A 17,362-nucleotide genomic window follows, 5' to 3' on the forward strand; every position below is an offset into this window, starting at 1 on the left:
GGCAGCAATGATGGCTACATTAAATAGGCTATTTGTATGGAGTTGGCAGTACTACGCTAGCAAACAAAGCAAAACTATATTTGTTTATGGTTTGAAAAACAAAAAGTCTCGTTTCTGAAGCCTCTGGCTCTCGTATATTTTTAAAGTGCACATTATGAACTTTTGAAGTTGCAAAAAAAACAAAATACATTATCCTATACAAACAAATGATCAGTGAAAAACATAAATCACAACAAAACTCATGTCATAGCTACAAAAACACGTCTTTACATTATCAAATATAAGCAGTTATCCATGTGATTTTTGTGGAAGACAGCTTCTTTTTTCTTCTTTTTTTTTTTGGTTGGGGAGACGTGGGAAATACCCATGGCAGTGCTACGCGCGACATGGCAGAGGGGTCTTCCAGCCACGTCTCCATGGAAACTGTAAATTATAGGATATAAATGTATTGGCAGAACCGAATTAGGCCTATCTCACATAAAAAATAATCTTTAGACGATGCAACAAGTGGATAAAAATGCACTTGTTGTTAAAAATTGATGACTTTTTTTTTCTGAAAAGGCAATTCATTCTTTGTCAGCGACAGACAGACTGCAGCAGGCTCGGCAGGATGATTGACACGGTTTATTATTTAGTTGTAGTGGAGCTTTAATGGAGTCTATGTTAGATTTATTTATAATTATTTTAGAAAGAGACGGCGTGGTGGTGGTGGTGGTGGGTGGGCAGCTTGAGTTCTGACAGATCATCTTCTTCACTCGAGTGAAGCTCCATCGCTATTTCATCCGAGTCACTGAAGTGGGAGTGCGGGGAAAACTCTCCGTCGCTCCGGGGAGACTCTTTCCTTTCGCTCCCGAACTGCGAACTGCCCGCGCGGGTGGAGGGCGAAGGCGAACACATCGCTTCTTCGACTCTGGCGGAAAACGAACTCTCGTCGAAGGAGGAACGGAAAGGCATCCCGCTGAGGTGGACAGGTAAGCTGCCACCCGAGCCGGCCGCCACCGCCGTCCTGCAGGTCGCCGGGGACGCTGCAGCCCTGTCCTTCGCCCCGTCAAAACCAACCGTGGATGAAAGCATAATGTCACACTTTGGCGAGGTGTTACTGTTGGAGATGTCGCTGCTGCTGCTGCTGCTGCTGCTGCTGCTAGAGGAAGAGGACACCGGACCTTGGAGCAGCTCAGCCAGGGCGTTGATGTAAATCTGCGCCATCTGTAAAGTTTCGTACTTGGAGAGCTTCTTGTCGTTGTCAAACGCCGGGATGACGCTGCGCAGCTCGTCAAACGCGTGGTTCAGTCCGTGCATGCGCCTCCTCTCGCGGGCGTTCGCGGCCACTCGCCTCTGCCTCTGGATCCCGTTGGCCGGTTTGCTGGACGGGGCTCTCTGTCTCATGGAGGCCTCCTCTTCGGGCCCGCTGATGGTGCCTTTAAGGCGGCACAGGTCCCTGACTTTGAGCGAGGAAGAGGAGGGGCTCTTGGCAGATTTTCTGTAGCTGGGAGGGCTGGGATGGCCCGAGGACCCCGGGGAGCCACTCTCTGGAAAATGAAAACAGAAATTCAGCAGCTGATCTTTATTGACAACAACCAATAATAACTGAATAATTAATCCATAAACGTGTTTTAATTGTGTGACATAAAGAGCAGAGCTACTTCTATGTTCAACTTTTAGTGCCTGTTCAGCAGCTTCAGCCTGTTGCATGAGAGCTTCCACTGACTCTTCAACTCAAGTGTTTATTAGCGGCTCTCTCACCGTGGTAGGAGCCGGTGCTCGGGCACGGCGAGTGCCGCAGGTATTCTGGTGAAGTGGCGTGTGCCGCGCAGGTGCCGGAAGCCGGAGCCAGCCAGGCGCGTGGGTCACTGCCGCTGTCCACGAGCGTCAGTCCAGGTTCGTAGCGGGACTCCTCGAGCTGCTGCTGCTTCCCTCCTCTGTCCGCAGCTCTCGGGCTGCCGCAGCCCAGGTGCTGCCGCCGCGCCTCCAGGACCGCCACCTCCCGTGCGCTTTTGCCCCAGTCTTCAACACTTAGGACATCCATGTTTCCCCCCCAAAAAAACAACTGCTTCCTAACAAAAATGGGAAAATAAAAGTTGTCGGAGGCGCGCGCTGCTGCTCTGCTGTCGCACTGTGTTGAATATGACTTGTCGCGTGCGGGACTCCTTCTCTGGTGTCTCGAGGCGCGGCGTCGGTTTAAAAAGCGGCACGCGTCTGGAAGCCCCCCTCCTCGCGCTGGTCGCGTGTTGACGTCCAATGAGAAGTCTCGGTAAAGCCCGAGAGAGGTGATTACGGCCCCCCGAAGCCCCGGACTGTTTATGATAACGTTACGACCGGAGGGGTGTTTAACGCAAAGGGAGGTAAGGGGACCCTCCCACAGGACGCACGTGCAAGTAAGGCAGGGAGCGTGGACAGCGCGAGACGCACATAGATGCACAGGACAGAGTTGCGACCTGTCCCTGCTCCATGTGGGACATGACAGAGGAGGGGGAAGTAGAGAGAGAGGGGAATGAACTGGTTCAAGGGGGTTAATCTGCCTCCTTGATTAGTCTAGAATGTTCCTCACTGAAACCTGATTAAAGTTTTCCACCAAAACCCACCTGATGCTAAGCTAGCAGGAGAAAGTGCATCACACATGTTGGCTTGTAATAGCCACTATCTGCTAAGTGTAAAACAAATATATTTTTTTCCCCCAAATCTTCCCAAACTTTTAGGATTTCGTCCCTCAACAGTGGCTCAAAAGTTTGAACATGTTGTAGAAAGTCTTTTGGCTGAGTAAAGTTTGACCAAAAGCCAGCTGAGGGGGGAGGAAATAAAGCCAAAAAATGTTGTAGTTCCTGGGGCTCGCGCGCTCATTGTCAATTCATTCATTCTAAGATCATCTCCAGTTTCCATTTTTCTTTTGTAGCGGCTCTAAAACCTTTTGATCCAGCCCTCGGAACGCCCTGTCGGTAAAACAGGGCTTCACAGGGAACGGAAACATGAGCAGGGGTCTCGCGCTCAACACTGTTTCTGTAGCCTACTGACACGAGCTGCAGAGGTACACACACACACACACACACACCTACACACACACACTCTGACACACTACACAAGCTACAACTGATCTTATTTCCAGTCTTAACTTTAACATTTATTTTAACATATTTGATCTAGAGGACCCTCAGTACAGAGGTATAGTTGCCCCTGCCTGCCATGATTTGGCATTTTTGAAAACATGACCTCTGACCTCTAGCAGAGCTATTGTTGCACCGATTGACCCTGAAATCCAATCATTCCGAGGAGAGGCCATTTCTAGCTCACATGTAAAATATCAGCTTCTTAGACCTCAGCACTCGAGCTAGAGACCCGTTCACAGACACCTCCTGGTCAGGGGCAACTTGAATAAGAGCCGAGAGCAAAGACTGTAAAGCTGCAGGCAGGAAAAACAAACTTTACCCACATTACAGCTGTGTGGGTAAACCACCTGCAGCCTGCTGATCAAAGCTACCACGCTTACTGAGATGCAAACTTTAAGGCCTAAAGAACAATGGGCTAATTGCTGGGTTTAAATTGGCTATTAGGCCTAATTGCCGCGGTCGATTTAGAATAAGAAGGATATAGTCTGGACTAAATACATCAGCGCAATGTGTGAGGCACAATTGATCAAGAGGGGCAAAGTTTTGTCTAGTCCAGGCGTTTTGTTGGTCACATAAAATAGCCAAACAAAATCTGTTTACAATCATAAGTGACACATAAACAGGCTTTCTAAAGTAGCTTATGGGTTTCGGTCCACAAATGAGACTTCTAAGGGTTAACTCTAAATTGTGGGAAAATGCATTTTGTGGGGAGAAATCCCACAATTTCGGGAGATAACCCGACATCAATCTTTTCTATTTTTTATTCATGTATTCATCATGGGGACGTCTTGCGGGCTAGAGGTCTGGCGCCGAGCGTTCGCCCCCTCTTCCCACCTACAAGCCCCCCATCCAACGGGCCGGGCCGGGCTCCTGAAGCTACCGACAGGTTGGATATTGTAGCTGGCGATTATTAAAGTGTCGCGGCCACAATGGAGACTCTATGTTCCATTGGTCACGCCTGGGGGGCTCCTCGAGGGAGAGGGGCGGGCTCCCATTCCAATGCGCGAGAGGAGTCTGCGTGCTGCCCCTTCTCATTCCCATCTCCCGGGAGACCGGGGCGCGACGGGCACGAGACTGGAGTGAGGGGAGCTGGACAGGGATCTCAGAACGTAACTGTAGTCTCTGTGTAATTCACTAAATCCAGATCCACGGTTGTTTTAGATGAAGTGCTCCAAAAATACAAGAGCAAAGATTCTCGTCTCTGAGGCACACTCACCAGGAAAAATACAAATCTTGTGAGTATATAAGTGCAATCTACTAGAAATAGGCACAGTAGTGGAAAATAAAGTACATTTGCTCTAGTAGTACACATGAAAAGGAAAAAATGTTCTAATTTTTTACTCATCCATCCACTTCCATCAACATTTATGCCCATAAACTCTAACATCATCTCAAGTACCTGCATTATTTCTGACTTCCTGTGCATCACTACTGATCCAGTCATATCATTTTTATATATATATATATTTCTCAGAACACTTTTACTTTGGTAAATGTATGAATGCAGAAACTTTAGGCCACTTATAACAAAGTGTTTCCACATTGCTGCTTTTGCACTGATGCAACTTTTTATAGCTTTGTTCCAAACATCCGTCACAGCAGTTTAAATGCTGGCAAAGCTTCAACAAAAAAAGCAGCGGAGAATGATTTTTGCTTCCCTTTTTTTGAAAAACACAAAATCTAAAATCAGTAACATGAAGCTGCTGAATGTGTTGCTTCCTTTCAAGTCGGCTGCCAATCACTCGTGTTCAGTTACCATCGAATAAATGATTTTTTTACTTTAATTTTCAACAGTTTTGACAAAGCCTGACTCCTGTTCACCTTGTCATTGAGCACAAACTGCACACCAGCAACATAAAGATCTCAGACACTCAGAGGGATCTAAACAGCGCCACTAGCTGGTCAAAAGAAGCCACTACAGCGCAATGCTCCAGTGAACTTGACAGCAGTCGTCCTCAGCAGAGTGCCTATCCAGCTGTTAACAGCAGCATGCAGGCCTTTGAAGTGAGAGCCTATTTGAAGTGAAAGACACAAAAGCTTAGCTCAGGCTTGAACTTTAAAATCTATTCCGCACATAAAAATCATCTCACATCAGCAAAACTCATTTAAAATGTTACGGTCGGTGTTTGCATCCCTTCTCCTTTAACTTTGACCCAGTTCTCCATCCTTAAATCTGGTAGGTGTGTGAAATCACTTCATAATTAAACGGCATCCCGCGGCATCGATGGATTTCATTTACTTACCTGTTCTCGATCAAGGGAGTTCTTTAAAATTTATAAAGGTCAAAAATTACACTGGCTTAAGTTAACAACTCCCCACAGACTACTCTTTATTATAATTTTGAACTTTTAAAAAACTGGATTTTCTCTTTTTTTAGTGACGCAGTCTAATGATTAATTTTGATTAAGAAAAAAAGGCATAATAATAACAGGAAAGAAAAAGAGAAGCATGGCTACTTACCAGTATCTGCATCGACTTACCAGCAGGCTATGACTTGTAGACAACAGTAGTGGAAGAGAATAAAGACAAACCATATATACTATAAGTCAATACTGTACAATGAAGTCTGCAGGTGATTCACAAAGTATTGTTTTGGTTGTCGAGCTTCTATTCACAGAAAAAACCTCAGGGAGTATATATTTGGAGACACACGAGGAATGTCAAAGGTCACACAGAGCAAAACAATTCAACAGTGATTATTCACAGTTTGTTGTTTTTGGTTTGAATTGCGACATTTATTTCTGCGGTTGTCTAGATTAGCAAAGACAACAAATACCATCCCACTGTAGAAAACCTGTTTATTAGACAAATTATACACAGAAAGCTTTGCCACTTGTAACAGAGGCCCCAGTTTGTTCGGTTTTTGAATAATATGCAACACATACAACAAAATAGGCCTATATTAAATACTGTACATCATAAATTTTTGAAAATTATCAAGTAAATCCTGTAGTTCTATGCATGAAATTAAAAATGTTAACAGATAGCAAAACAGCAAGTTTGTGCATGCTTTCTTTTTAGTGAACTTGCCACTTTTTGTTATTTAGCCAGCAAATGAATAAAAAATGAACTCAGGATGGCATGAGAGAAGCGAAAAAAGTTTGTGTATGTGTTTTATGTTTACCATGGGCAGGACAGGGGGGGAAACCAAACGCAGTAACGGGACTGCTCAACTCAACACTAAAGCTCAACATGATATACTCTTTTCTTTTTTTTTTTGTTAAACAAAAATAGCATCAACATGTAAAATATACATTTTTCATAATGTCTCTTTCATTTATACTAAATAAAAATTTTTAAACGTCTGTGTCCTATTTGTCATTCAATAGCCATACTGTAGACTAATATAAGAAAAAGAATGCCTAAGAATGCTTGCTTCAAAACACTGTGGCTTGACTGAGTTCTCTACACACAACATTTTGCAGTTTTAGTTCTTAAAGATAACAAACTGAAAACTTGTTCTAAACAACTAACATTATCAATTATTAATACAGTGTTAGTGTAAAAAGTTTGGTTCCATTTTTTTTAAACCAACCCCACCCCCTAATCCACAAAATATTCCTTTTAATGTTCTTGATGTACCGCTCCCCGCTACCCACCCCCAAAATGCACCTTAATGGTCTCATTTTTAATTAATTGGCACTTTAAAAAAACACGTTATATAAACAGTACCCTTAACATGAGAGATATGAAATAGAAGTGTATTTTGGACTCATCGCGTAAAAGGCAGCCATTGGGTTTCGATGGCCGTTGACTCTTCCAAGACATTCCTACAAGCACGACCGTCGATCCGCTGCTCTTACGTGCCTCCAGCACACGTTGATATTTTGGGTTTGACCGGAAGTTTGGAGGGTTACAGCTAGCTAGTTGACATATAAGGCCTGTACTGAAGATGCTGTTGCAATGGCTTCTCCTCAACGTCAAAATCGACTCCATTTCACCACTTGAACCTGATAAGAAGTGATCAATGAACTTGAATGTGACATGACGCTACAGAATGAGCTTTTATCTTTTAAAACACCCGGGCCATGGTTGCACTAAAAATTAAGCGAAACAAAGAAGAAAAATAAAATAAAAAAAATAGAAGTTTGAATGACTTAATGATGCAAAACCAGAGACTACAGCACTCATTTAGCAGTTTTTCAAAGTTTGCTGAGAGAAAAAAAACAATTAGACAGCTCAGAACAATGTTATTTTTTGTACTTCCTGACCAAAACACATTCCACGCATTAAAATCTATTTTTTTTTTCAAAAACAAAATTCAATAAAAGACATATAATAAGCATAAGCTTTTTGAAGTCTTTCAGCTTGTCTTTTATGTTTTTTTTTTCTTTTTTTTTTCCTTTTTTTTCTTTTTTAGTCTTTAAGCTGCTTTTTAATATCATCCCTTTTTACTATACCTCTGAGAGTCTGATTAGAGGATCTCACCTTGACTTGAAAAGCAGATAGCACAGTACAGGTGAGAAAAGAAAAGGTCAGATCTACATACAATCACTTACAGGTCTGTGGGCACTGGTACAGTGCAGTGGGATTGACAAAGAGTTTAATGTGCATCAAAATGGTGAAAACAGTTTCAAGCTGATGCACCAAAATGGCAGAAGTAGTTTAAGATCGACGCACCGAACTGGTGATTCTACAGTGTCATACTGTTGCACTGTCATGGCGTTTCAACAGTTTTCAGACCGATGCACCGCGAAGGTGTCAGGATGTGTTCAGCTGTAAAGTCTTAGGTCTAGTCAGGCCACCGTGTGGACACCATCTCGGAGATGATTACACATTTAGAACCCCAGGTATTGGTGAAACAACACCAGAGAAGAGAAAACTGAGTATGGACTCCCACATAGTGAAAAGGCAGAGTAAAACTGGAGAAGAGGAATCTTCCAATATTCACTGAGATGGGGGCCTCTTCAAAAACACTACAAGGGGCTGCTGTATGTATTCCCAGGGCTACAGACAAAACTATATGTTATATATGCCTCCACAAAACAACTGCCCGATAATTGCTTATTAGTTAGAGCCCCTTGGAGTTGTTTCATGGCTAAAGAGACCGCCACTTATCCACCGATAACAGCCCTCGAGCTAACAAGAATATAGAAGTATTTCCTGGTGTTGGACTAGTATAAACTAAACCCTCCGATGGGGGGGTTCAGACAGTAGTAGGAGTCAGGTCATTTCAGCGATTTTTCCATTACACGAGGCAGTCCTCATGTTGTAAAACAAACAATAAAAAAGATCCCCTTTCACACATATCCCCCAAAATAATCCCCCAAACAATCACAAGAACAACAACAATAAAGCAAAGATTCAAGCCCCTCCCTACCCTCTCTCTCTCCCTTCTTGCACCTCACCAGCATGATTTGCAGGAGGATAAGGAAACGCCCCCAACAGACCTCCACCTCCTTCGTTTTCTCCGAGAACAAAATAGACACCCCTCGGAAACACCCAAGCAGAAACTGAAAACAGAAAGATTCCTATGTACACATTCCTATCTTCTGACTTTTTCACTTAGCCGCAACGTATTTGTTCTACCACCCCATCGACAGACTCTAACCACCTCGCCTCTTCCTTCTACTCTCGAAACCAACCATATCCTGTAGCAGCTCCTCATATGGAGGTGCCCCTGTCTGGATCATTGCCGTATCCGAAGTTGGGTCCTGGACCTGTGGGCTGGTACGGGATGGAGGACATTGTTTTAATGGGGCTGCGGAAGAAGCCACCATTGGGGGCCCTCTGCCGGAAAGGGCCAACCCCGCCAGTCCGGTGGTCCTGGAGGCCGCCTCCGCCACCGCTACCGAAACCAGCAGAAAATCCAGCGGCGGCTTTGGCAGAGAGGCTACGGCTTAGGGTCTGGATCTGCTCAGGGATGAAGGTGGTGGTGGTGATGTGGGTGTTGCGGAAATCGCTGATCTGCTCGAGTGCCTGACGAGCAGCGGGCAGCGCATCCATGTCAAGGGGTGTTAAATCGACGGAAGAGGTGGAGAACTGCTTGTGGGGGCTTTCATCCTCGGTGCACAAGCTGTTAACCCGGCGGTGTAGGTGCTCCAGGTCGATCTCCTTATCGTCCTGCAGGTGGGGAGGGGCGGGGAGGGAGGAGAACGGAGAAGAGGTCGTGGCAATGGGAAATGGATGAAGGGGAGAGACGTCCATGGGAGAGGAAGGGAAATGGAAAGAAGATGTTGGAAAGGCAGGATGGGAAAGGTATGGGATAGGTAAAAGATCCGGTGTTTACGGATAGGAGATTGGGAGGAGGGAGCAGTAGGGCAGGATAAGAGAGATGAGAATGTGGGAGAAGGGAGATGAAAAGGAAGATAAGAGGGACAAATTGAGGAATGTTTGATAAAGGAAGGAAGGAAGGAAGATAAAGGGAATGAAGGAAAAGGAGCGAAGGTAGAGCAAATAGAGGAGTAAGGAAATGGAGAGAGCAATGTAGGAAACAGAGCAGAGCATGTACAGAGAGGATATAGTTCAAAAAAGGGGGACAAGAATGGGGTGTATTCAGAAGTAGGGATGTCATCCATCCGACCAGCATAAATGGAGAGTAAAGATAATTATAAAACCAAGAGGAGGGCGTTGGACAAAGTAGATGGTGATGTGATGAGGGCAAGACAATGCGCAAACATGTCCAAACAAAGGCACAAATAAAAATGAGATTCAAATTGTGATAATTACAATTGTTAAGTGTGAAAATGAGAGTGACGCAGAAATAAAAGTAATAAATGTTTGATGGTGACAGGGAAACATGGATGTGACAGGAAGTAGGGTGGTGCAAAGAGAGAGGAAGGGAAAGATGGAGGGAAGGATAGAGAAGCACACTCTGAGCTGTGGTCAGGATATTGAAAAAAGAGAAACATACACACACTTCTACAAGGTCTTTAAGGGGGTGCAGATAATCTGGAATACACACATAAAACACACCGCCGTCATGCTGTGTGCTCTGGGATTCCAGGGTGTTAGGTCTATTATCGAGCAAGCATTACCATACATTATCTAGTGTTAAACCTCAAGTGCAACTTATACTATGGAAGACAGTCCAAGTATTCAACAGTACCTTATTTATATATATATATAGATTTGTTCTGGTTCCTTTTATTTACATAGCATTATGATAACTGTACAAAAAAAATAATTCACATTGAGATTGACATCTCATTTTCAAGTGAATTCATACTGGGACATAATTCACCGCTACAGCTGCTGTTATTTATCGGTTGCGTCGCACAATGCAGATGATCTAACTAAAACATGGCTTTAACAATCTTAGCAATTCCACCTAAAAAAACACAGAACATACATTAACTTAAGCCTTAACTTACAGTATAAGTTAAATGAAACTTATAAAAAAAATTTACAAAGCATACATTATATACGTCTATATTCACATATGAATAACTTATCCACATAGTCTAAAGGATGGTAACACTCAGTGAGAGGTGTGTCATGCTTTCACTGCATAGGGGAGGGTGGACAGTAGTGCAGGGCAGCTCAGTTTGCAATGAATGAGGTGAGCGTATAGAGAGGAGAGGACTCGGGTGAACGGTAGAAGGTGCTGTGGAGAGTTTCCAAAACTTTGACACTTCTTTTTTTTTTGTGCATTGTCCACATACATGTGGCAATGTGCTTCTCTAGGTTTATGGGAGGTAAGTGCAGGTGTTCAGAGGAGTCTTAGAGGCAGGTGGTGGATAGCGTGAGGGTTTCACATAAGTTGGTGTGTCACATCACTGGGGGGGGACGGGGGGGTAAAGACAGATTTACTGACCGTGTCCTTTGGGTCTGGGGGTTCTGGAGGGGCTCTGGCCCTACTGTGTGTAGCTCACGGGCAGAGGGGACCAGCAGTGGTTCCCTCTGGTTAGCATCTAAAGGAGGGACAGTGGGGGGAAGGAGAGGACGAGGGGGCACTAACGTTTGTCGCGACACTATCATACACAGACTAAAAGTTTGAAGGAGGGGAATATTGTAGGGGTAGAGTTGGTATTAAAAAGAAATGAAAGGAGGTGAAAGAGAAGAGTGAATCACAAATGGTCAGTCTGCTGTCTGTGAAAGGAGACTAAGGGGTGACTACAAGGAGTGAGCAAAAGGGTCTAAGGCATGGAAAGGTGGAAGGTTTGTGGCAGGACCTGACTGCACCCACTGTATATTACTGAGAAAATGTAAAGGTTTCCTCCACTAAATCCTCCAAATAATCCTAATCTATAATGACAGAAATAAAGCAATAAATGTAAATGTATGAAATACACATCACTGTGTGATGAAAAGGCCTTAATTGGAGAAGAAAGCCAAGTTAAAACCACAGAACGGTTTTTGGCTTCATTAGGAATATGAGGTTTTGCAATAATCTCTACGTAACATAAAATAAATATTTCACTGCAGACTTTTACCTGCATCTGTAACTTTACATACCATTTAACTTTAACTGTGTGGTTAAAGATGATACTCTACTTGCCTCTACATAGAGAGACGGCACCCTCTAATGGCGAAAAGGCATTATTGCACATATAGTCAACTGGCAACGTGCCAGGTAAACAAACATTTTAAAAAAAGAGGTACTTATGCTTCCAGCAGAGAGCTTTGCTATCGTGCAAATACCAAAGTTTGAACCCTGCTCCCTGATGTCCGTCGTCTCTCCTAATAAATTATCATTCATGTATCATGACATTTCAAAAAAAGCATCTGTCTTCAAGCATTACTAACCAATTCTTTTATTTCTATCTTCTATTGTATGTATAACCTTGGGGTGGGAGGTGAGGTGGTGAAGGTGGTCATTCTCATTTTGGGGGTGAGCTCGGAGGGGTTGGCGGGTTCGTAGGAGTGCTGCACGATCAGAGCGCAGGGGATGTCGCAGCATGCTGGGGGCTGGTAATGGGTGGCGGTGGGGGCGGTGGTGTTGCCAGTGTTGGGGTTCTGGTTCTGGGTCTGACTGGCCAGGGCAAGAGGGTGCTCGTTGGGGCTGTGAGGACACGTGTCGGCAGCTTGCCTGGCAGATGGGCCATCTGCCTGTGTCTGGTGTGAGTGTGTGACGTGCAAGTGTGTGTGTGTGAGTGTGTGTGTGGAAAGGGTTGAGAGGAGAGAGTCAGAAAGAGAGGTGATGACAGAGAGATGTGGAGTAATTCATATGTGGTTTTTGTGTGTGTTTGTGTGCATGCAAGTTGAGTGAGAAGATTAAAACAAGCCCCAAACAAACAAACAAACAAACAAACAACAAAACAAACAGACGCACAGGCAGACAAACGGCAGACGGACGGAGTCAGAAAAGGGATGAGTGACAGACAAGATCAGGCAGATGGAAGGATGGTAAGGTGGAGAAGAGAGAAGTAAATTGGAGAGACAGATGGGCGGGGGGTGAGCAAGAAGAAAGACATGGCAGTCAGTCAGCACACACAGTTAAGCAGGTCGCTCTGTGCTGTGTCCTCAGAGAGACATTCACACAGTCTTTATATACCTGGAAAGGTGAGATGTTTAAATGCCATTTTGTATTGCTCTCTCCCCCTCTCTCTCTCTCTCTCCCCCTCGCCCGCTACACCCCTCAACACAGAGTACTTATCTACAAAAACAAAACAAAAAAGGCAATATGAGAGCTTTGAGCCACAGTGACACACATCATTACATAGAGTTAGAACGAGGAGACTGGCAATTCCCATCCAAACCACAAACTTCAACAAAAAAAAAAATAGTGATAAGAGGTCGCCAGTTTTGTGTGTACCAAAGCAACCTGATACACAAGAAAGTGCCAGCTCTTCTCATGCTAAGTCTACATGAATTATATGATATATCAGACACGGTCGAAACCACAGATGTTACCATTATGGAAGAGTTCTGACAATGAGGATTATTTTCGTAGTTGTTCTCGGTTTAAAATTTTTAAATTTAAAGACGTTTTCAATGACAGAACTCTTTCATACAAACTTCTGGTTGAACATATATATATATATAAGGCCAAAAGAGATAAAGCAGTACAGCTGCCCTGTTATGAATGAAATGGGCTTTGGACACTCGTCTGGAAATAGTTTCTCAAAAGCATCAACTTCAGGGCACCTTGATCAGTTTTTCACCAGCTATGCAGCACTATCATTACCATTATATCGACCCATATTACCCACCCTGGCACCAACCCCAAAATGAGCTTCTGAGCACAATAGAAGTGTAGTAATACACAGCAACAAAAAAAAATGTAGGTAAAATGCATGTTTATTCGTTACCAAATTACAATACACTATCAAAGATCCCAAGATAGTAGGAATCGCTTGCAGGGAGACTCCTGATTCACAGTTACGCCACTCCCCTTTGTTCTGCGTACATTACATCCCTGTGAAATGTGCTCAGTCATGATACAGTTCTTATCACTGGTTACCCACATTAGTCGGCTCCGTCGAAGGGTGTGCGCGTTTGTGTTTTGTGAGTGCGTAAGCCCGATAGAAATAAGCAAACACCAAGAAGCAAGGCTTGAAGATAACAATGTCAGCCATTCCACAACACAGAACTGCAGCACGAACACAAACACGGTTGAAAGCGGTTAACACACATTAGAGCGTACAGTATGAATGTAGAGGCATGTACATATACAGTATGCGATTGTGCATGACTTAGTATATATAGAAAACACAAAGACACATACACAGTTTAGTTGTGTTAGAGTTTGAACAGTGGATTGTGCGTCGTCACGTATGCAGAAAGCATGTGTGTGGGTGCATGGCAAGTGGCGGCGTTTGCTTCGGCCATAGAAGTTGATGGATGAACGTGGCGATGATTTGTGCCAGTGATTACAAAGTATAAGTGAGTTCCATCCATCTTGAAGATAACCGGATTCTTGCTGCTTGGCGAGAGAAGGAATGAACCCAATCTACCTGGGCTTTATGAAGCATGTTCAAAACAAACTGAATTAATGTACAGCTTGCATTAATGAGTTTAATGACATGGCGCGTCTGACACAAAGTCCGAGCATTCCTTATTGTGATGCAAGCCCGACATGATGGAAGAGGCGAGCTCAGTATGAGGCAGTGATAATGTGTCTGCATGCAGGTGTGAGGGCGAGCTCACTGGTGTGTGTTATTATAAGAGCAGAGATACTCGAGGAAGCTGTTTGTCATCTTCAAGGAGGGCAAATGAGGACACGTCTGTAATTTCCTAATTAGACATCATTAGCACTCTAAATGTGTACTTTTGTCGACATAGTCCGCTGGTCTCGCTCGACAAACATCTGTGAAAGAGCAGACCTCGGTGATATAACTGCACTCAGTGTGCATTAGTTCACTTTTATATTTGTGCGCTTGCTGAGAAAACCACATAAATCACGACGTGGTTGATATTAGACGAGGTTCTCGATACAGACAGTCTATATACGTCTGTGTTGGAGCAGGGCATTGGAAGCAGTCCTCATGCCAAGTCTGCACTCCCAATGCATCTTCCTGGTGCCAGTGTATCTTATGCAGCCAAGTTTTCTAGGCCCACGCATAAAGAGAGGGTCACCAGGCTTTCCGATTTTATGTGAAGCTTGCAAAAAAAAAAAAAACGCACAGAGAGCCACATGCTCTTGGCCCAGTGCGGCGGTCTCGAGCGGTTTCAACGTTCGCTGTGACAGTAAGACGGAGGCCAACGAGTTTTTCATTTAAACTGACAGAGAGCAAAGCGTCTGGTGGAGTTAATTACAAGCTTTATGGTTTGCTTCACTTTATTAATTTAACTTTAGGAAGTTGGATGACTTTAAACACACCAGACTTACTCCATTGGCCATGACTAAGGCCAAATTGCATGCAGCGGCAGAGATTTCCCCAGTCGATAAATTGCAACATATGCAATTTATCTAATTAGCTGCTTTGAAGTTGACTTAAATTTGTCTTCCTTCCTCCACTGAGTCAGGACATGCCGCAGTGGTCCCAGCTTGACTCTTCTCCTGCTCTGTTCTCAGCAGCCATCTTTGCAGCTGGTTGCCCATTCGAAACATTCGGCACAGATGGTGATTTGAGATCACAGTACGGCATTCCCACTGTTTTTACATATATTATGACAGAGCTATTTAAGGAGAAATGAAAAAACAATATCTCGAAGTTTGATGAGGTGAGCGCTGCCTTCAAGTCGTTCTCACAGTCAAGCACGACTCAACGGATTCGTACAGCATCTCCAGATTTTTGTTTGTTCCACACTTTTGTGAAAAGCTTAAAAAGACAAGTTGAAATCCCGCCCACTTTTTCACCTCCACACACCTGGACGTTCACTGAGAGTGCGCTTCACAGATTGTTGGTTTCAGAAAGTTACTTTTTATCTGACGCGATTCTGATGCGGAAAAAAAGTGTAGGTGTGGAAGCCTTCAGATGCCGTTCGATGATCCGACAAAGCCCTTTGTTTGAAGCGTACTGACTCCTTTATGTTCTGTTGTTGCTCCGGGCAAACCTTGGGCTGTACCGACGGCAATCAATAGGTCAATGCTGTGACAGGGCGAAGGATAAATGCCAGGGGTCAACCATCAAAAACAATCACGGCTGACTGAGTCGACTGCACTTTCACCATGGAAGCGGAGATGCTAATGATTTTTCATAAGTTTGGACTTAACTTAGAGAAATCGCATTTGTTTAACTCCCACTGTTTCAATACTTTGTTTTGATTCATATTCAAGTAAAATCTCACGCCCCCATCTAAGCATACAAAGTGACTACATCACTGACTCTCAGTGAAGTACTCGGCTATATTTCATCCACATAACAGGCTTGGTGTCAACGCATGTTGCATATATGACCACGAAATGGAATTGTACTTTATGAAGTGAGTCCATGTGTGACTTCCTTCTTCCTGTGACCTTAGCGGCCTGATGCCCTCGTACGCGACACCTTGAACAAGATCTACAAAGAGAATCAAAGATGACTACCATTTAAATCCCCGCTGTCCCTCCTATTCGCTGACGCGACGCCACTCTTGCGCTCAGTCAGGGGCTGATTCCAGTGGCTGCTCTTCGTGGCTAATGAAGATAGCAGGGGGGCCAGTGTGTTTGTTTGTGTTGCGGCTGAACCACACTGTGCTTAACATGACTTTGGGTTCAACGTCTTTGTGGCTGCTCAGTGGTAGACATGACTACTGGTCTGAATGACAGATTAAAGCTGCTAACTGAGCAGGGAGCTGGAGGTAGGGGGTATATGGTGTGTGTGTATGCCTGCATGTCCGCTGACAAAAAAAACAAACATGTTGCCTGACAATAGAAAGGGAGACGCTGTGAGTCAGTTACATGCTAATGTTGCATGTGTATATTAGACACCCTCATGTTTAGGAATATGCCATCCAACATGTGTCATTTAGAACTGCTTAGACACTAAATCAACTAACAGATTAAAAAAAATTGTTTCAGTTACACCCAGTAGGGCTCTAACATACTGGGCAAATATCTAATGTTTGATTTACCAACGCAATTAGATTACAGAGAATGAAATTACAGCGTATAAAAGGAACTAAATTAAGCTTAAGCAGATTGGATTGCAGTCAACTAGCTCTTGAACATGTTGTTCTGTTCTCACTGCAGCCTGTAGTCAGCTTCGTGACACATTATGCCAGATGCATGGGGAACTTGCACATGGCAAGTTGCCTACGACGGGAGGAATCTGCACACGGCCGTACATCGATTGTCTGATCACAGAAGTGCAGAAATCCCCGTATCACATCTTCAAATATAGCCTTAAAGCGATTGTGTTTCTAAAGAGGAAAGAGCATGGGGTGCAAATGAAATTAAACAATTAAATAGATCAATGCACAAACAGCCCAAAGGACGTGTAATAAATGCAACTAATCATTTGCTGCTGTTGATCTCTTGCAGGTGGTGTGTTGGACTGCAGTAAACAAAAACTTCCAAACAGGCCTGTGCACAGCGTAGCTGATGACGGCCATCATTCAAGTCACAAACCACCTATTTGCCTGCAATAACTCACAAATCTAATTTTTGTTTGTGGTGTTTTTATCTGCCCTTCATGTGAGAGACCGTTCACAGTCACATCATTACCGTCGCTGAAGATTTAATCTAGAATTTTGAAATTGCAGTCATGTAGCAATGCAATAATTTCGGATGAGATATAAATGTTCGCTCATTTAATCATTTGGAACCAATGGTTCATAGAGTTTTCCTGCTGAAACTTTCCTCTAAATTACTTTCTAGATGACTGGTGTTATTGGTCTTTTATCATGAAAAGTAACCTGATCTGTCTCTAAATCATCCTGGGTCACTATTTCCATTTCCCATCTTTTTGTCATCCTTTCTAATTTATTCTTATTGGGACTTTGAAAGAGCAGGA

General features: G+C 43.8%; 2 protein-coding genes across 2 annotated transcripts in view; both read right to left on the reverse strand.

Moving 5' to 3' along the window:
• Nucleotides 1-684: 684 nt before the first annotated feature.
• On the reverse strand, nucleotides 685-2,026 carry atoh1a (atonal bHLH transcription factor 1a). Its single transcript, XM_008279343.1, has 2 exons — nucleotides 1,744-2,026; nucleotides 685-1,529 (listed from the first exon to the last, which is right to left on the reverse strand). Exons 1-2 carry the CDS (start codon nucleotides 2,024-2,026, stop codon nucleotides 685-687), a joined length of 1,128 nt encoding a protein of 375 aa, XP_008277565.1.
• Nucleotides 2,027-8,705: 6,679 nt separating this feature from the next.
• Nucleotides 8,706-17,362, reverse strand: part of grid2 (glutamate receptor, ionotropic, delta 2) — a 584,280-nt gene continuing 575,623 nt past the window's right edge. The window contains exon 16 of the mRNA XM_008279344.1: nucleotides 8,706-9,164. Coding sequence (XP_008277566.1) covers nucleotides 8,706-9,164 — 459 coding nt within the window. The remainder of the gene's footprint in view (nucleotides 9,165-17,362) is intronic.

This window comes from Stegastes partitus, unplaced genomic scaffold (genome assembly GCF_000690725.1).
Source record: "Stegastes partitus isolate 25-593 unplaced genomic scaffold, Stegastes_partitus-1.0.2 Scaffold155, whole genome shotgun sequence".
Taxonomy (NCBI): Eukaryota; Metazoa; Chordata; class Actinopteri; family Pomacentridae; genus Stegastes; species Stegastes partitus.